We start from the raw sequence: 20,767 nt of genomic DNA, 5'->3' as shown, positions 1-20,767 counted from the left end.
GCTTCTGTGGAGAAGCCCGCCAAAAAGTGGAACAAAGGGCTCGACTTGGGTTGGAGTCACAGAAGAGAACACAAACGCCATTTTAGAATCGAGTTCTGGCAAAAATACCAACTGGCAAATTAATATTATATAAATAAACCGGCGGTATCTTCGAGGCTATGAGAATTAAATAATTAAAGTTGGTAGCCTCGAACAATGGGAAAATCCCATAGAGATACATTCGCGGTCGAATATTAAAAGTAGTATCCACTGCCACCAGCCAAAACCTCGATCAGGGGGGACGGAGGCGTGCTCCCTCGACTAACAGACCCCGGGGCAATCGAATTGCCCCAACCAGTACGTCCACAATATGATGGTTTGTACTGGTTTCTGTTCATAATTTGGGACTAGTAAAGCCAATGGTGACTTTACATGCCCTGGGAGACAGTAGTCAGTCCCAGGGTATGGAGTCTATGGTGGGGTGTCACTATGACACCCCTGAATCACTGCACGGAGGTTGCTGTGTAACACACATAGTACAAACACATGAGACCCTATGGAGTAAAGGACCCCATAGCCCATAAAACACATTAACAGTCAAAGCAACACCACAAATCATGTCCAAGAGTGGGAGAAAAAGAGTCTCACTCTTGGCAGGAGAAAAAAAACAAACTCCAGAAATCCAGCAAAGCTGCTGGGGGACTCACTAGGTTAGGAAATTCAGCCTAAACAGAGAATTCTCCCTAACACCATTTTGCTCGGTTTTCACCAAAGTATTGTTGATGCTAAAGTGCTGCCTTGCTTAACTTGTTCACAGTCCAATTGGGAAGTGGTGCCAGTGTGTTTAAGGGGCCTGTATAACATGTTCTTTCCCTCCCTCTGAAGAAATTGTTAGAGAGAAATGTTTGTGCCGTTTTGCTCAGTTTTCTCTCTTGCTCAAACTTGTCTACAATTTAAATAGGGAGTTGTGTATACTTTTCCTGACTGTTTTAACTTACTTTAATAATAGTGATTTGTGTGTGAACATCAGAGTATGTAAAATAAATATATATATTCTTTTTGATACAAAGCTTTGGTCAGTGTTTCCTTGCTCCATAGTATTGTAGTCTTATTGTGTAAACCCTGAATACTGCTCATCTCCCTCTTGAGATAAGTCTGACTGCTTAGCCACAGCTACCAACTAAATCTTTGTGGTACAGACTGATACCAAAGGGGATTTATTGCATATACCTGTAGTCTTAATCTTCTGTAGTGCTCCCTAAGGGAACTAAACAGGATTCTGCCTAACAGCGTGTGCCCAATTATGTATTCCGAAGGAAGTCAGAGTTGCATCCTTCAACATTACACAGAAGTACAATTCTATTTACAACTTTAAACTCGAAAATCTACCTTAAAGAGTAGTCATGTGTGCCCCAATTGTGTTTCACTCAAAAGATTGAATCCTATACGGTATCCAGAATTAACATTCTTTCTAAATGCAAGGAGTAAAGAGTTTAAAATATTGGATAGGAACAAGCATTACCCAAGCCAAGAGGCAAACCTGTTTCATAGTGAAAAAATTCTTGTTAAGAGTTAAAAAGCTATCTATCAACACTTTCAAGTTGTTAACTGTCAAGCAGCCCAATATACAAGTGTGGCATTGTTACATGAAGCTGAATGAGGGGCACTACTTCTTCTGAGTAATTACTTGGACAGAAAAGGTGTGAGTAAAGCTGAGGAAGGGGAACTAAATGTTTGTGAAGTATAATTACAACCTGTGGTGCAAAATACTGCTGAAGCTGAAAAGAAATGAGTCTTGTGGGCAGAAGCAGGTTGTACTTGTAGCAGTTAGACAGAAGGGGGAAAGAGGCGGCCCTTTTTAGGAAGGAAGAGTGCCTTGCCTACCTGAAGAGGTTGAAGTGTCTTGTCAATACCTGCCTAAGCTGTGGTAGTAGTACCTGAGCTGTGGTGGTGTTCTACGCTGTCAGCGGATGTCGCATTGAAGTGGCTTGAAGTAGGAGCGTGCAGCTGGACAAAGGTGACTGTTTTCATAGTAACAACAGTAGACAGGTGGTTGCTGAAAGGGAAGCAGCAGCCCAAAGAAAGGCATCCTGAGAAATACACCAAATGTACTGAAGAAGTCCTACCCTAATGTAAAGTTGTAGCAGAAGTCCTAAATAATGGTGTACTATTACCATTGAGGAAATATTGCACTTTCTTTTGAACTGTGACAAACTATCTTGAAGAAGAGACAAATTATCAACATTAACGGGATTAACATTGGTGCTACTTTCTTTCTTTGCTGGAAGTTGGAAGGGGATCTTTTCACCCAGGAAAAAAGAGTTGTTACCAGTGATTTTTTTTGGGACTTTTGCTTTCATTTGGATCTGATAAGAACTGGTTAAAGACTTTTCTTTTCCTTTGAGCACTTTGAAGTTGGCTTTAAGAGTGGAAGGTATCTTACCAAGGACAGGCAAAGACCATTCGGATATTGTTTATTATTTTATGTTGCTGTATAATTTTCTTTGTATATTTTGTTGTTTAGAGTTAGGGCCAGTTTGCCCATGCTCAAGATTGTTCCGCTAGCCTTTAGACTAGGTAGGGAATTCCTCGGTAGAGTAAGGCTAGGCTTTAATTGAAAATATGTACTTTTAATAAAATATCATATTTTGAGAAAACTCCAAGCAGTTGTCCGCCTTGCCTTACTGACCCCTCACATTTGGGATGCAAATTTCAGTTGACGATCAATGAAGACATATGTGATACAAACAGCTATGATCAATTTAAGAAAAAATGATGCCATTACCCAGCAAATATTTTGATACTGTAGTATGGATAAACTGTCAGAAAATTAAACAATGGACATTCAGTTGATTAAATTATATTTTGTTATTCAAAGGGTGTCGCTGAATCAGAACTTGAGAAAAACTTGTCAAGGACATTTAAAGTGATGTTTCGAGGATCTAAGAAGGAGGTACGTCAGCCCAGTTATTGACAATATTAAGATATTTTCTTCATGAACACAATCTCATCAGTGGGATCCATGTTATTATTTCTGCTGCAATATTGCCGGTGCTCATGTAACATTAACCATTTAAAAATGTGTTTTGTGGGGTAAAGTATAGGTAGTCGCCACCCCCTCTTATTCTTCTCTATTCTGTTTCTGTGTATTTTGGTTACCACTCTTTCCAGTGGCATTACATTTGCACCAATGGATCGAGAGATCTTCAGTAATATAAAGACATGTCACCTAAAAATAACTGATGTGTATATATTACAGAGTCACGACAGAGACTTCATGTTCAGAGTCACATGACACTGAACATAGGAAAAGTTAAAAACTGTTTTTCTCCATAACTTATATTCCCGCTGATAAAGGTTTGTGAAAACTGGGATGAAACTGATCCAGCTAGATCCGAACACGCAGGGCATTTCATCAATATGTTAAAGTCCATGAATGAAACTGAGCAATTACATGTTTTGCATTGGGATTTCCCTAGTGCCTTAAAAATCACAATTTCAGGCTGCATATCTCAAAGTTGCGCACTTCAATTTTCGAGATTTAGGGCACACAAATAGCCCTTGCACTCGCATATGGAATTCGGATAACCCAAACTTCACTTTTTAAGAAAAATATATTATTTATATATTAGTGCATGCACAAGAGGGTTAGAGGGACACAAGGGATGAAGAATATACTGCAAGATGCCAAATCATTTGTGACACAGACACCCCCCTATTGATTCATGTGCAGTATGGTCTGAGGCACAAACGAAATGAAAACAATTCTGCAGAATGAAAAATATACAGCAAAATGTACAAGATGATTTGCAGCACCGGGGATGCAATAGGGCCAATATACAGGTGCAGTAGAGTCAGTGGTACCAAACAAAATAAAAAAATCTACAGCGAAAAGGAAAATATTCTGTGCAATGCACACGATAATCTACCACACCCAACACACAATAGAGCCACCGTACATGGGGAATATGGTCAGACGGGGGAAAAAACAAAGTGAATAATTTGCTGTGAAATGCGCCTGATGTTTCACAGTATCCAAAATGCAGTGGTGCTACTACACATGTGCAGTAGGGTCGGAGGGACAAAACTAAATGGATATCCTGCACAAAATAAACAAGTGACAAAACTATGCACACAAACACCTGCAGCCCCCAAAACACACACACACGCAAACAACTTAATACACTAGCTAATCCCCTGCTCAGCACTCCCATCAGTACATTATCAGGAGTCAATGTTCTACAAACAGCACATCTGTGGATCCTTCATAACAAATCACTAAGACACCAATAACACCACGTGCATGAAATCATTGAAAATAGTATGCATGAACTTAAAACATTGCCCCTCCAAGCACAAATGTTAACATAACTCACATGCAAATCATAGAATATTTCCTTGGAAAATAAAGAAATTGGTGGGATTTTTTTGAAGTTAATGTTACTACATATACAATGTGTACAAATGGTGTGAATGTCAATGTTATCGTTTTGTTACACACTAGACATAATATAAAACCAGAAATGTTTGAACCTTATAAATAACAACTCAAAACGTAATATCATTACATTTGCATGTCTTTACTACATACACCAACAACAAATACCAAGATGCATAGCAAACATACCATACATACTATAAACGCACATTACAGTTTGAACAATAGTCCTACTGGACACATTAAAGTGAACAACATATATCATACACCAACAACATATATCATACACCACCAATCCTAGGAAGAACGATTGCACCAAAAATATACACTTCATGCAATATTAATGCCACATTTCACACCAAGAATAGGTCATATTGACTTGCAAAGTACAAACAAGCACACATACAACTACAATTTACAAACAAAATGAAAACCTTTTTTAAAAAAATATATTTTTATTGATATTTCTTTATACAAAACCAACGGGATTCAACAACATCCCCCCCTCCCTTCCCCTCACCGATTGTACTGTCCTTCCTTTTCTTCTGCTGCCACTCTTCATATTCTGACTCAGCCTGTGAACATGTCCAATATGCAGATTATGTGTGGGCACCACTGCATCATATAGTCGCTTTGTAGATATAATTCCCTGCATAGAGATTTTGTATCTATTTGGTCAGCGTGACTCCGAGGTATCGCACCCCCTCTTCTGCCGATTGAAGGTGTAGCTCTTTCGTTTTCCTGTGTATCTCCGTCCAGAACCATTACAGATGACTTTTGCTTATTTTCAGGCCCGTTAATATTCCATATTCGTCTGTTTCTTGAATAAGGTGGGGTAGTGTCTCTGTTGGCTCGGTTATGGTCATCAACATGTCATCCGCATATGCCACTGTCTTGTGTGTCTGTCCTCCCATTACTATGCCCTTGATATTGGGTGTCGCCCTAATCTTCGCCAGTAGTGGCTCGAGGAAGATTGTATATAGGAGGGGGGACAAAGGGCAGCCCTGTTTGGTACCTCTCCCTATCCTGATCTTGTCTGAGAGTTCTCCATTTACTGCAATTCTTGCCGAGGGTGAATTGTGGTTGGCCCGTATCATGCCTATGTACTTGTTGCTCATGCCCATTTTTTCCAACACTGCAAACAGCATGAACCACTCCAGCCGGTCGAATGCTTTTTTGGCGTCTACTGCTAGGATTGCTGCCGGGGAGTTGGTGATCTCCACTTTTTCTATTAGATGTGGGATTCGTCTGATATTGTTGTGCATTTTCCTGTTTGGGATGAATCCTGATTGATCTTGGTGTATCAGTTTGGGGAGTAGGGGCGAGAGTCTGTTAGCTAGGATCTTTGTGTATAGTTTTGCATCTATATTTATTAGTGCTATTGGGCGGTATGAGCTCGGGTTCACGGGGGCTTTCCCTTTCTTGTAGAATACTAGTATTTTTGCCTCATTCATTGACGACGTGATGTTGGCCGTGTCTTTGAAGGTGTTGAAAAGATTCGTTAGAATGGGGGACAAAACTTCCGCGTAGGTTTTATAGAAGGTGGCTGTGTAGCCATCCGAACCTGGGGACTTGTTTTTAGGCAGATCTCTGATTGCTCTTGTTACCTCCTCTGTTGTTATATGTTCCTCCAGTAGTGCTTTCTCTTCCGGGGTGATCATTGGAAGTGTAATCTCATTCAGGTATGCTTTCTGTTCCTCCTCTTTCGGTTTGTCCGATGTATAGAGTTTCTGATAATAGTCTCTAAATATTTCTTTTATATTTTTGGATTGTGTTTCTACTTGCCCATGTTCATCTTTTAATTCTTTTACCATTTGGTTTTGTTGTTTTCCTTTCAGTTGTCTCGCCAGTAATGTGTCCGCCTTGTTCGATTGCATCACGTACCAGTGCTTTAAATGGAACACTTGGGTTTCAGCTCTTTTGGTTCTGAGTGCTTCTAGCTGACTTTGGACATGTCGGTATGCTCTCTTTGTTTACAGAGATCTGTTGACAGTCATTTCTTCCCTTATCTCTTCCAATTTGTGTTCCAATTTGTTTTCCCATTTTCTGGCTTGCTTGTCTTTCTGTGCTTCAAGGGCTATTATTTGTCCTCGAATCACTGCCTTGAAGGCTTCCCATATTGTGGCTTTTGAGACTTCCTGGGTATCATTTTGTTCAAAATATTCTGTTATTTTCTCTCTAACTGTTTCTCTCATTACTGGATCCTGTAATATTTCTCTTGGGAGTGTCCAGCGCCAAAGACCTGAGCATTTGCAAATCTTGGGAAGTGTTATCCATAACGGGGCATGGACTGAAAGAGAGATCTGGACTTTTTCTATGTCCTGAATCTCCTCTAGTAGGCTCCCGGTGGCCCATATGTAGTCAATTCTTGAGCTCGAGCCATGTACATGTGAGTGGTATGTATATCCTGGGGTCGTTCCTCTGAGTCGTCGCCACACGTCTTCCAGGGCCAATTTCCCCATTAAATCCTTCAATGACTGTGACCAATACCTTGTTGCGTGTTTTTGGGGTTTGAGCGGTCCTCCCTCGGGTTACATGCTAAATTGAAGTCCCCTGTCAGTATTACTTCTCCTACCGCAAAGTTTTCCAATTTATTCAGTGTGTCTTTAATGAATCCATCCTGACCCATGTTTAAGGTGTATATGGTTGCTAGTGTTAGGGGGTAGTTCTCGATTAAAATTTTCTCTTTTTGTGTATATTGCGTCAGTGCGACTAGTACATCTCTTGGGCGGGCTCCTGGTTCTCCCGCTCTCCAGAGGCCGACTCTATGAATTCTGTCGATTTAGATTTCTTCGCCTGACCCATCCGAGAGTATATCTTGGAACACCTGTTGGGTTGCCATGCGTAGGTCTTTGTCTTCGACCGATTCTGACATATTTTTAATTCTTATGTTCAACCTTCGGGAGCGATTCTCCAAGTCTTCGCATTGGGTCTCTAGTTCTTGGGCCAGTCGGGCCAGACATTCTTGTATTTCGGCATTTTGCTGTGTTTCCTCATCTATGTTCTGGACCGTTCTTTCTAGTTGGTCCGTTCACTCCTCCAGATTCCCTATATCCTTCTTTAATTCCTGGATTGCTTGTTTCATCTTCCCTTTCATGTTTTCGAATTGTGTTTGCGTGGAGGATATGAATTGGTCCTGAAATTCTTTGAACCACGTTTTCATGTCGTCTTTCGTGGCCATGTCTTTGGCTTCTGAGAGCTCTACTATTCTCTTCCCCTTGTCTTTTCGTGTGTTTGTTTTTGGTGTCGCTCCTTTATCTGTTCCCCAAAGTTGTAGTAGATCTTGATCTTGTTTGAGCTTACTGTTGCATGGCTGTGTCGCCTGTTGGACCTGACGATTTCTAGATCTTGACATGTGTGTGAGTCTTCTCCCGTGGTGGTCTCGGTGTTTGGTATTCTACCTGTTGTGTTCGCTTTATTGGGGTTCTTGCCCCTCTGGTTTTGATAATCCTCACTTTGTATGGCACGTGAGACGTCCCGTTCCGTCCTTTAGGGGTGCCTTCTCTGCTGGGTTGGTCTCTTTTGCAGGTCTGATGTGCTGTAGCTATCGTTTCTTGTTGTGGACCTGGTGTGCGCTGACCACTCCGCCTGGCTGTGTATGTGGTGAGGGTCTTTTTGTCTGATCAGCCGGTTTTCCTTCTTGATGTTGGCTGTAATATGTTCCCTTGCCTCTGAGGTTAAACGTGTGGGCGTTGGTTATTTCTTATGTTCACCCATTGAGTATAGTTCACATGAGGATGGGTGTCCTCCCCTCCTGTATCTATCTACTCTCCCAAGGGGTTGTGAATTGAGAGATTGCCAGGGTGCCCCCCTTGGAGGGAGTCTTTCTTTCAGCCTGTTCCCTCGGGCCCAGTCCCTTCTTATTGTTTGTGGTTTCTGCTGGGGGGAGGAGGTTGCATGTGTTTTCTGTAGCCAGACCTCCCGCCGTCCCAATGTGCTTACCGGCCATTGCTCTTCCTTTCTTCTTGTGTGGCGGTCCCGCAGTCTTCCGCTGTTCTCCCCTCCAGCGGTGGCGTCAACAGCGCAGTCTCCTGTCTCTTCTTTACTGTTTGTTCACTCCGGTGGATTTCCTGCCGGACGCTGTATGGAGGAGGGGGACCCCTGCTGATGTTGCACCGTCAGAGGGTCTGTGGGTTCCTGTCCACTCTTGCTGCGGGTCGGTGGTATGCTGGGCTGGTGAATGTTCGTTATGGTGTGTCTCCGGTCTGGCCAGGTCGCTTGCCTGGGTCGCTGGCGATGGTCTCTGGGGGCTATGCTGCTCCGCTTCTGGATTGAGTCACCAGGTCCCACGGAGGGTGCTGTGCCTCGCCTCTTCTCTTCCCCGCGTCGGGTGCTGAGTAACCACCCGGGCCAGGACACTTGTCTGGCCCCTTGAGATGGTCGCTGTAGCTCCGCGACCCTGCTTCTGGTATGGGGCGGAGGGTCCTACTGTGGAGGGGCGAGCCGGGCCAGCTTCCTGTGTCCCTGTATCTCGGTCGGGAGTCTCCGTCTCTCTCAACGCTTGCTGGGTCGGTCTGACGAGAGCCTCTCCTGTGCGCTCTCTTTCGTTTCTGCTTTCGGGTCCCTTCTCGTTGTGGCGGTGTAGTGAGTCTTCCGGATTTTCTTCCCCTCTGCGTGTCATCTGTGGAGACTATCTCCTGGTGGGCCAAATGTCCTCTTTATTGTCATTTCTTTTAATGCGGCCCGAGCTGGGGGACGAGCTTTGCTCACACACGTCTACCCGGCTTGGCCGCCATCTTGGAATCTCCATGAAAACATTATTAACACATTAGCAATCCAAAACAAAAAAACTGAGGTAAGATTCCAAAATTGTTGGTTTTATGTTATGTTTAGTGTGTACTAATATGTCAAATCTTTGTTGGCATACAGAATGTTTGTACATTTTATCTAATTATAGGTAGTAACCTTCATTTTTTTCACAAATCCCACATCTATTGCTTCAATAAACGGAAAGCGTGGAATTACAGGTTTGCCTTTTTTGCAGATTTGTACTTAATAAAATTGGTCACCAACCCCGTCACAGTGGTCAACCTTTCATCAGAGCATATTCAGACTGATATTTTGACCTTGAATGCCTAGCCAACCTACCACATGTCTTCCAAGTTTGTCAAATTTCAATTAAGAGAAAAAGGCAGAAAAAGTCTTCTTTAAAAGAAATTTGCAATCATGTATGTCAATGTCAACATGACGTTATGGACAAATAAAAATATCTTTTGAGGAAAAGCCCTCAATCACACTTTCAGATACAAACATGTGTACATGCAAATCTCTTGAGGTATGCTGGGATTCAGCCCATGCAAACTCATTCTATGTTGTGTCACACAAAATGTGGGAGGGGCACTCTGAGCTCTGCTGAGGGGCCCCCGTAAACTCTTTGAAGATACACAGTCAGCAGCAGACTTGCAGACCTCCTTGGCCACCACGCATATGCAATGCACATGATGACCATGTTGCCCCTGTACTTTTTTTAATCAAACCATATATTTTTCACTTAACATAGACACAAAGGGTTGGGACCTAGCATCCATATGTACCAGCCACCACTCTACATGGCCATTGAAATCACTGTATACATGTCAATGACAGAAGCAACTTTTGGTTCCAGGGCATTGGGCATCTCCTGAGTGGGTACTAGTATTGTATGTTATTCAAAGTCAGTAGCAGCAGATGCCTTTATTTGGTGGAGGACAATAATATATGGAAAACAAATTGGTGTGTAATGTGGAGGGTGGGGTAGAGAGTTCTTGAAATGGTGCATTTTACAGCACAATTTTTGAGAAATGTGGAGTAAAAAAACATACAATTTACAATTGGTTCTCTAGAGTAACACATGAAAAGAAATCCAGTAGCTGCCATGTTATAAACAATACACAGAAGAGATTTACAGCATTTTTATGATGCCTTTCTCTACAACATATTCCAGCATTGTTGTTGTAAATCCCTTTCATGCAACTATGCCCCAGATCTATGCCAGTACGGCAACTTTAAATCAATTTCCTTAAGGTGCAAACACAATCTATGCCAGTATGGTCCCTGTAAATCACTTTCATGAAGCTGTGTCCACAGTCAATACCAGAAATAGTCATTGTAAATCACTTTCACGCACCTGCAGCCACAATCTATGCCAGTACTGATACTGTACTAATTTTCATGAAGCTGTAGCCACAATCTATGCCAGTAAAAGTCACTGGAAATCACTTTCATGAAGCTGCAACCACAATCTATACCAGAATTCTCCACGCAGCACTTTGAGTCCTCCTTGTCACTGTAATCTGTTGCATCTCCCTCATGCCACTGCAATTCCCCAAACTCTGAGAACCACATTCAGGCACCCACAGATAACACACACACCACACATACATGCACACACATTCAAAATCTTGAGCGAACACGTTGCAATGAGTTAAAAATGCCCTCAAATATTTCTTTTGTTTCACTTCTTGTTTTACTTACATAGCTTGATCCATATAACTAGTCCATGTGTCATGGTGGTCCTCTCCCCATCAATGTGATTTTACACATGTTTGGTTCTTTTATAAGGCAGTTCAGGCTTGCTTCTGCTTTTTCACAGAAAAATACCAAAGGTCCCTTAGAAATAGACCCAAAACACATGAACACAAATGAGAACACTGCTCATTCTCACAACAGCAAAATTGCCATGAATCAATGGAAAGCTACATTGTGCAGTCTTTTCTGCTAAATCATTATTTCTGCACTTGTGCTATACGACAACCATTTTTTCTTACAGACACAATGTACCCAGGATGTACGTGTTAGGTATGTAAAAATAATGATATGATGCACAGTCCATCAACACTCTCCAGTACCTTTACTGAAGCATCAGAACCACCACATGCTAGCTCTCGCTTGTGTAGTGCCATGGATGTCTAACCTGACTACCTTACTACCTGTCCACCATGACACTATTAGCTAACCAAATTCTGATACTTGGATTGTTCAGTGTCTGGACTAACAACATCTCAAATGCAGCACTTATCATCCACTCCTAATAGGTTCCTGCTATCATTGTCCCCTTTCCATGTTGAGGGAAGCTGCCCAGATTTTGTCTTGTACAGTCATGTTATTGTAACATTACTATTTACTGCTCTGACCAAATACACCCACTAACTATCGACCTATAACTACGGTACCCTTCCTTCTCAAAATTTTGGATTTTAGCAGGGTAGCTTCAAATTCAAAATGAAATTGAATCAAATAATCTCCTAGGCCTTAGGCAGTCAGGTTTTAGACCAGGTCCTATGATACCGATTCTAAACCTTTTAATTAAAAATACCAAGTTATACAGGCATGTATGGCCATTCATGACCTTTGCCTGAATGACACAAAACGGAGATACTATTGATTGGCTCCCAAAACCATTTAAACAAACTACCTGAACAATTTAACTCTTTTGTTATTGATAACATTACCATCAAAGTAGCTAATGAAGTAAAAACTCTAGGAATCTACCTTGACTCGACACTCTCACTAACTAAACAAATCAATGCTACAGCCTCCTCAGTGGCCTACACAGTGAAAATCATTACCGCTTGCAGGCCATTCCTCTCTTCTGACCACTGTATCACTTTGGCTAGAGCCCTCATATTATCGAGACTGGACTACTGCAAGGCCTTTTATATCGGCACTAGTTGCCGTAACCTAAACAAACTACAAGTGTTACAGAACAATGCATTAAGAGCGGCACTTAACATTCCAAAAGCTAACCACATTACTTCTACCAGACAAAAGGTCCAGTGGCTTCCAGTGAAGAACAGAATCGCCTTCAAACGCTATGATTAACCCACAAGTGCCTGGCGAACAAATCCCCCAAATACCTAAACTGCAATTTCACCAAGAACCAGTCTAACAGACCTACCAGAGCCTCCCAGGTCAACCAACTAATGATACCTAGCTACAAACTAGAGAAAACGGGTGGTAAGAGTTTTCTATTCCTAGACTCTGGAATGCCCTGCCGCCAGACCTTAGAATTCGGCATGCTTACTGGGCCTTCCGAAATAAACTAAAAGCATGGCTGTTTGCACAAGAACAATAATGATTCAAGTCCCATATTATTGACATATGTAGGGAACTTAATGTACCCCTGCGCTGTAACTGTGTTATGCTTTGTACTATAATTTTATCTCCCTCACTGTAATTGTACTATTGTGTGGTATTATAATATGCCTCCCCTTATCATTCTATGTACTTTGTTAAATGTAAATAAAACTACCTGTACTTCAATTGTAACTTGTAAACTTGCGCCCAGATACCTTCAGGTTAGGAGCGCTATATAAATAAATAAATAAATATGTCCCCATTTAATAGACCAGCTGTTGCTTACTGCTTTTCAACATCACCCGTCAGCATCACCCTGGGATCGATCTACTTTCACTGTCTTTTGACTCACTACCAAATTATTTTTGAATGAACTCCGGTCACCCTTTTTTCATCATCTAAAGGTCAGTCCATCTATGAAGGAAAACATTTCACAAGGAATGTTTCTTGTACAATTGTAACCCTTGGGCTCACTTCTGGCAGTTAATGGAGGATGCTGTTGAGGAGGTTGCGCTTTGGCACAGTACTGGTTAAACTGGTTCCTACCTCAACCGTTCCTCCTCCTATCCTCTAGAGTGGTGACAAGTCACACCCTTTGCACCAGAGTAAGTGTCACGTCGTGGACACTGGCTGTAGTCCTGTGTCTTCACTGCGATCACAATGGAGTCAGTGGCAAAGCAGTTGAGAGGCAGGAAGAAGGGCCAAGTCCATGCCATCATCTTGGACTTTCTATTGGTAAAATCACACTATCAAAAACCCCTGATTTCCCCTTCGTTCCTCCAGGAGACTGATGACATTGCATGTCAGACTGTTGGAGCTTACCACCTGCGAGGACACCCTATGTGGGTGGAGGTGATGGTTTGTTTAACCGATATATGATGAGTATATGCCCATAGCTAAGAATACAGAGTGATGTTCTCCCTTCCTAAAATGTGGTCCGCCTCCTTCTATATGCCAGTTTTCCCATTTCCCCTAGTGAAACCAGCTGCCTTGCCTCATCAGCAATTATCGCCCTTATTTTGGCATATTCAGTGGTCTACCTCCATGCAGGTGTGCCTGCGGTGTGATTCCAATTTTGTAGTGATGCGCTGCAGCTGATTCAAAACTGGTATCACCTAAATTTTGGAAGCGACTATTGTATGTTTTTAATGTGATTTTCAGGAGATATTCCAATAGATAATCCTTCCATATTTACCATTAAAAGCATTATTTTGAATTGTATACCACACTTGGTAACTAGTGCATGAATTACCAGCTCATTATCATGAGGATGCTAAAACCAATTGGAATTAAAATTATAGCAGATTTTTACCTTGACCACTAAACTCTAACTTACCGAAGTTCTACAAGTATTAATTGTCCTAAAACGTTAACATTTTCTATTGTAGTCAATTGCCCTTTATGGACAGCAAATGGCATAAAAAACGTACAATTGATAGTAAAATAATTAGAGGAACAATATCCACAATTCATGTCAGCAAAAAAATAATGATCTTACCAATTATCTTAAATAATCAGTCATGTTCACTGAGTTACACATTTGTTTTATATTTATATGTTGAATTTAGATGTGAATAGGAAAAATGAATAAAATATTGCCTTACCAATTTGCAAACTCTTATAACTGCTTTATAGTCCTGATGAAGGCACAGTCAGAAATTAAAAGGCTTTTTGTTGAAACAGGTGAAGAGATTCTCAGAGAGATGCTAGAACCCTGACTGTGTAAACCAAAAGAAACAATGTAATTAACTGTAAAGCATGTTGCAAGTGTTCTATAGACTGTGTATATGTTGCAAAAAAGTAATGGTGAACTTGGTTAACTGTTATTGTAAAAGATAAGTAAAAGAAAATATTAAATTTATTGATGGGCACTAGACTGAAAAAAGGTACACAAAAAGTATTCTCCTTACAAAACCTTACAAAAATGTTTCAGGTGGGAGAAATGAGAAAGAGCAATTGCTACACACATTTCTAGATGTATCCAACATCCGTAATGCAAGTGTTTAAAATAAGGCTGTGTGATGCAACAGAGCTAACTAGATTCCCAAGCTTGTTAGGATTCTGCAATTTGCCTACAAACCACAAAAGACTCTCTTGCTGTGGCAATCAAGTCAAATGCCTGTTAAATTCAGGGGCATGGACATGCATTTTAAGCAAATGCACTATACCTAATGTGTCTGTGTCTTTTACAGGCTCTTTGTTGATTCAGCACACACACATGATGTTTGGGCATTCTCTTGCTAAGCCAGGTTAATATTAATAACACAGAGGTTTGTACTTCCGTCAGCTTCTCTCTCTATGTGCACGCTCCCATTCTAATCATCCAAGGATCCGGGGCTGAGCCTTCACCGGGGCCATGGGACCCACCAGATTTGTGACCCTTCGTTGATACCCTGTGACCGGAGGATCACCAGGATGGAGACCTGGCTGCTGACACAGCACTATCACCTGGTCCTGTAACCCCCAAAACCCCACTGACACAATCCTATTGGTTGCCACTGTGGCGGAGGCCTGCACTAATTGTGAGGTCTTGACGGGGGTGACGCATGGATTTATCAGACCCTTGCACTTTCCCAGGCTTCCCTGGATGAGATGACTTTAATCCACAGGAGCAGGATTTCCACCATGCATGTGATTCGTGCACCACGGGAAAGTGGCAGTGGTGTGCAAGGAGTGATGATGTGTGTGCGGCAGGTACTGGAGAATAGGTAGGAGTGCCATGGCCAGTTACTTCTCTGCTAATTGTGAGGGATGGTGGCTGGGAGCAGGAATGTGTCAAGGTCCGGGGGTGGGGGTGAGTTTAGCCAAGATGGAAGTACTGATATGTCAGAAGTAAGGGGTAAGAACTGGGGGTAGGGATATCACAGATGCTGGATAGAGGACAGGTGGGATGGCAGGTGGTGAAAAGTTTGCAGTGTCAAAGGCTAAGTACTGATGTGCAAAGACAGGGGTTACGGATCATCAGGCTCTGTTATGTTATGTTATTAACACTTATAGCACGCACGTTCACCCAAGGGCATCTTGGCACAAGATATTCCAAGGTCGAAACAAGACCACACATGATTAAAACAAAAAGGTATTCACTGTACGCCTATATTGAAGATGGTTCTCAATACTTCAGAGGTCAGAGGGGAGGCCATTTCACAACTTCCCTGCAGCAGATGAAAAGGCACGTCCTACATCTCGGCATCGCCGGACCTTACGGATTGCCACCAAATTAGCACTACCAGAATGTAGTGCTCACCCTGGGCTATAAGCGCGAAATGTACCCTGCAGATAGTCAGCCCCTTGGCCGTAGAAAGCCTGGTGAACCAGGCACAAGGATTTAAACGTAATCCTCTGTGTCATAGGTAGCCAATGGAGGGCCCAAAACACTGGACTAATATGTGCTTCATAGGGAGAATGTGTGACCCGGCCGCCACATTTTGCAGCAACGGCAGACGGTGGACAGTGCCTGTAGATGAGCCAGATAGAGGACATTGCAACAGTCAATGCGCTGATGATCAATGATGACACTACCAGTGGCTGCAAATGACTAAAGAGGAACGGGGGTACTTTCCTAAGTACTCTAAAGAGAAAATGTCCTGTTTTGCACACTGCACTCACCTGCAGGGTCATCGAAAGGGAAGATGACAAGAGAATCGCCAAATTATTGACGACCGTCACAGGAATAGGAAGATCACCCAAAGTGGGGGGGCAGAATGAGGAAGTCCACATAGCAGCGCAAGAAGGAGAACCCACCACCAGGACTTCCGTCTTGTCCCTGTTCAGTTTAAGCCAGTTGCATTCATCCATCCTCCCACAGCTGACAGGCACTCACAGAGCCCCGAGGACACCTAAGTCTGGTCAAGATCTAATCAGCCCAGAATCTGGATGTTATAAGCGTATGAGTAACATCAGAAGCCATGGGAGTGGATGAGGCGAACCAGCGGCTGAACATAGATATTAAAAAGCATTGGAGAAAAGGAAGAGCACTGAGGAACCCCACAGGAGAGTGCATAGAGGGGAACGAAAAGAGGAAAGGGAGGAAAGGGATAGCAACTGTGTTCTGTCAGTTAGGATGAAGCGAACCAGGCCAGGACATGCCCGGCGAGGCCAGCTGACACTAACCGGGACAGCATGATGGAGTAGTAGACAATGTCGAAGACCGCAGACAGATCTAAAAGTATCAGTGCCCCCACCCTGGTCAACCAGCATGGTTAGGTCATCTTCATGCCACGGTTGGCCGAATCCCAGATTGAAAGGAGTCAAAGAATTTAGAAGTTTCCAGAAAAGCTGAAAGAAGAGGTGCCACCAAAGATTCAATCAATTTCATAAAAAAAGGGAGAAGAGAAATAGGACGAAAGTTCGCCAACACTGAAACATCCAGTGATGGTTTCCTCAGAAGGGGGATGACAGTAGCCTGTTTCAATTCCATAGGAATTGAGCCAGATTGACAGGCACTATTCACTGCATTCGTGACCCACGACATCATGCCTGGCATAACAGCTTTAAGAATGGCCAAAGGGATTGAATCTGACGGGCGGCAGACTTAAGTCCAGCAATAGCCTGCAAGACCTCATGCGTAGAGAATGTTGGAAGCTGAGCGCAGACGCTCATAGTAGTAACCCCAATTTCAGGAGGAGGGGAGATAGCCTATTCAGGTTGCTGTCATAGATGTTCTTCCGAATGTCCACCACTTTCGAAAGGAAAAATGTAGAGAGAGAGTCACATAGTGTTTGAGTTGGTAGGACTCCAGGGGAGAAATGAGTGGGAGATGAAAACGATTGCACCACCGAAAAAAGTTTTTTCGACTGATTAAGGGCCAGCTCCGAGTGAAGAAGGCTCGCATAGTCATCTCGATCTCCCGATAATACCTGTTTGTAAGTTGCTGGAATGCAACTTTCTCAGCAACGCTATAAGAACCACGCCACTTACACTCCGCCTGCCTCACTTGCAGGCGTGTGTTTTAAAGTTGGTCAGTAAGGCAAGACTTGGAGTAACATCTCTCTGCTTCGGTAAGTTTGAGCAGGGCTATTTGATTAGCGACATCAATTAGAATCTGCGAAAGAAAAGATAGACTCATTTCAGAGGTGCCTCTACATCTATCCAAAATCAGGCACAACAAATCGTGATCCACGTGGTGCCAATTACGTCTCCAAAAGGTAGTGGGTGGTCCTTTAACAGAAGCTACCCCTCAGGGAGATCATGGGACAGGCCGGAGCGGCTCTGATCTATCAGCTTCTGTTAATGGGGCGCGGTGATGTGTGGGGACTGCAGAGTGTGTGCTGCTAGCAGAATGTGGAAGTGGTTTAATGGGGGCTTTGCTATTGGCAGGAACCAAGTGCTGGTGTGCGGTGGCAGGAGCTTGGAAAGCTGAAACAGTAAAATCAGATTGTGTATTCTGCAGGTGGTTGGGGCAGAGAATGGCAGGAGATAGGTAGGTGCTGGTGTTTGAATATATGGGGAGGATCAGGGGCCATGTACTGAGGTGCTGAAGGCGGGCGAAAATGTTTTTGCAAAAATTAAATCGTGTCCAACAAAATGTACTTTTGTATGGCACTGGCTAACCTAGATAAACCATTTAACTACTGCCAGTATGGAACTTGGCTTTAAGTGTGCTTGCCTCCACCACCTCCAACACACTCTTGCTGACAGCCGGTTATGGAGTATACTTGATGACACATATACTGTGAAAGAAACTCTTACAGTGAGGCCAGCAGACTCCCAGTCGGAATGTGTCCAAATGGTTATATTGGACATGACTCTCAGTGTATTACTATAAATAAAATTAGGCAGGCCATTGCATTATGTACTCAGAAGGGGTTCAGACTTGAAACACAGCAACAGATATGTCATATTTAAACATGTGTGCTCCTTCTTTCCTTTGTGTTCATTTTTTTCTTCCCAAAATGCCATTCGATTTTATGCAAAGCAGCAAGTAGCTTACATTGGTGCTTTCTCGTGGGTGATTACAGGGCCACCTAAAGATGCATTGGGGCTCCTGATGGCCATCTTTAAATCGCCCCCACGCCCCTCATTAGGCTACTCCCAGCACAATTTGGCCACGCCCCCCTTCGAGAGGACCCCCTTCGATTTCGTGTCCCACTGAAAGCACTGATGGAGCCTAACATTGGGCTCTGGAAACAGTCTCTATAGCTGTTGCTGCCCGTTATAGGCTGGGTTTCTTGTTTTCTATAATAGGTATTTAAAGTGTTCATAGTTCACGCAGTCCATTTAATATTGGGATCATGTCCCCGCCCTGCTGAACCTTATTATTTTTTTTAACACTGTATAACGCGTGTAAAGATGAGGATCAAAGATCCAGCTCGTTGAAAGTAAAAACATTTTTTTCTTTTAGAAAAATAGTGTTCTATTTCTTTTTTTTTAAGGGAGACACTCAGAGGTTGTTTTCTCTGCCTCGACGTTGATTAACCCGTTTCGCTGTGGCTTGGGTTTAAGAGTAAATAGAATGCAATTGTAATGCCGCCGAAATCCTGGCGGCCCAGGAAGGCGGGAAACGAGTAAACTGTGTTCATAATTACTCGAGGCCAGTTGACTTTGAGGAATGCTCCTAAACACCCGTGACTGTCCTCTGCGTGCGCGATGTAAGATAAAAGCTGGCAGCACCGAATTAGGATGCCCAGCCTCGCCCCCGCGGTGTGTGACCCGGCATTTTGATGAGGCAGTTTAGAGGTCGTTAATTCTGACAGGGCACCTTCACCGGATCGCAGCCCGCCAGGCCTGACGTGCCGACGCCCACGCTCAGCTCTGCTAATTAATACGTTGCCGGGACTCCCACCTACACAAGACACACACATCAGATGGAGACCTGCCACTCCCATCCCCCCCTCTTATTTCTTTCAAGGCGCGCTAGGCATGTTGCTGAGGCAGCCCTTCATGTCTGCGCCATGATCAGAACTATCAAAGGGGAAACTATAACCTGCCAGTAAAAATCCCGATGTACAAAACGTTAAAGGCCTTTCATGATGGGAAAGTACATGCTCAGTAGCTCTTATGAACACTAGGCCTTGAAACCATCTCAGCCAGACATTGCTTTTCTAGGCCTGGGGCCCTGGGCTTTCCTTTTGCAAATCATTGGTTGTATTTGCTAAGGGGGTAAGTACACGTTTTCTAGTAGCGGTAAAACGTGAAGAATTTGGTAGTACTGCCTGCTTTATTGGTCACCAAATTCCGAGTTTCAGTACTGAAACTGTTTTTTTTCTCACTTTTGTGTGGATGGAAATTCCCCAACTCAAAAGCCTTACCTCAAATCACCCATGCCGTATTACCACAAAAATGAGAAACAGTAGAAAGGGCTGCATGAACCATGCAGACATTTCCCTTTGCCAGATGCTTACAGAATGCAGTAATTGTAAATCCCTATGGCAACACTTATGATTACCCCTTCAATTCTCAATTGAATTTAGCCAAGACTACAGCTACCAGAATCCAATACTTTGAAGAGGAAATATGTTGCCCCAGAGACAGGGACTCATCTGGTCTCCATTTTTTTTAAACAACTGTGTTAAGCACTATTTACAAGATTTGCATTACTTCAGTTCTCAAGGCCATCCACCTTGGTCATAATACCTGACGTGTCATTTGATTGCGGTACCTTCTACCTCTGCCGCTACCTCATCAACAGATCCAATCACTTTCAAAGCTGATTAAGGACTTTCAATAGATCGCAAGCGAGGTAGCTGCTCTGCTACTTACGAAACCCTGTCCCAGGATCAGGTTGTCTACAAATGATTTAGCATCAGGTTCCCCACGAACATGCGGTACACTACGGACGAGAGAGGTGGCCCCTTGATGTCCACACTCGAGTCCCGAAGCAAGTGGCTCTATGCACTGGCCCAGAGGCCAGCTATCCTAGGCCAACCGAAGCTCCACAGCACTGCGATAGTGTTCCAGTTTATGGGGGATTCTGACTTAGAGGCGTTCAGTCATAATCCCACAGATGATAGCTTCGCCCCATTGGTTCCTCAGCCAAGCACATACACCAAATGTTGGAACCTGTGGTTCTCTCGTACTGAGCACGATTACTATTGCAACAACACATCCTCAGTGGGGTAAAACTAACATGTCTCACAGCGGTCTGATTAAGGACAAAGGAGAGTTCTTCAACACTAGCGCAAAGCTCATATGCATCTTTTTGGTTCGACTTTGATTATTACACTGGTTCTCCCCTCGATGGCTACTGATCAGTTCATATATAGATATAAAGGTATTCAAAGAGGGCTGAAAATCTTCCTGTTGCTTTGCTTCCAGTAGGTAGCCCAATCGAATGCTGAATCCTTCCTCTGGAGGTGG

The 20,767-nt window shown here is 43.2% G+C and overlaps 1 protein-coding gene across 1 annotated transcript in view; it reads left to right on the top strand.

Moving 5' to 3' along the window:
• EPHX2 (epoxide hydrolase 2) overlaps positions 1 to 20,767 on the top strand; it is a 1,142,911-nt gene that overhangs the window by 864,769 nt on the left and 257,375 nt on the right. Inside the window, exon 13 of the mRNA XM_069605642.1 lies at positions 2,858 to 2,932. Within this exon, the coding sequence (XP_069461743.1) occupies positions 2,858 to 2,932 (75 nt within the window). The remainder of the gene's footprint in view (positions 1 to 2,857; positions 2,933 to 20,767) is intronic.

Source organism: Ambystoma mexicanum, chromosome 4p (genome assembly GCF_040938575.1).
Source record: "Ambystoma mexicanum isolate Mex_15411 chromosome 4p, UKY_AmexF1_1, whole genome shotgun sequence".
Lineage (NCBI taxonomy): Eukaryota > Metazoa > Chordata > Amphibia > Caudata > Ambystomatidae > Ambystoma > Ambystoma mexicanum.
The sequence above is the reverse complement of the archived record's forward strand: the minus strand, read 5'-3'. Positions and strand labels throughout refer to the sequence as shown.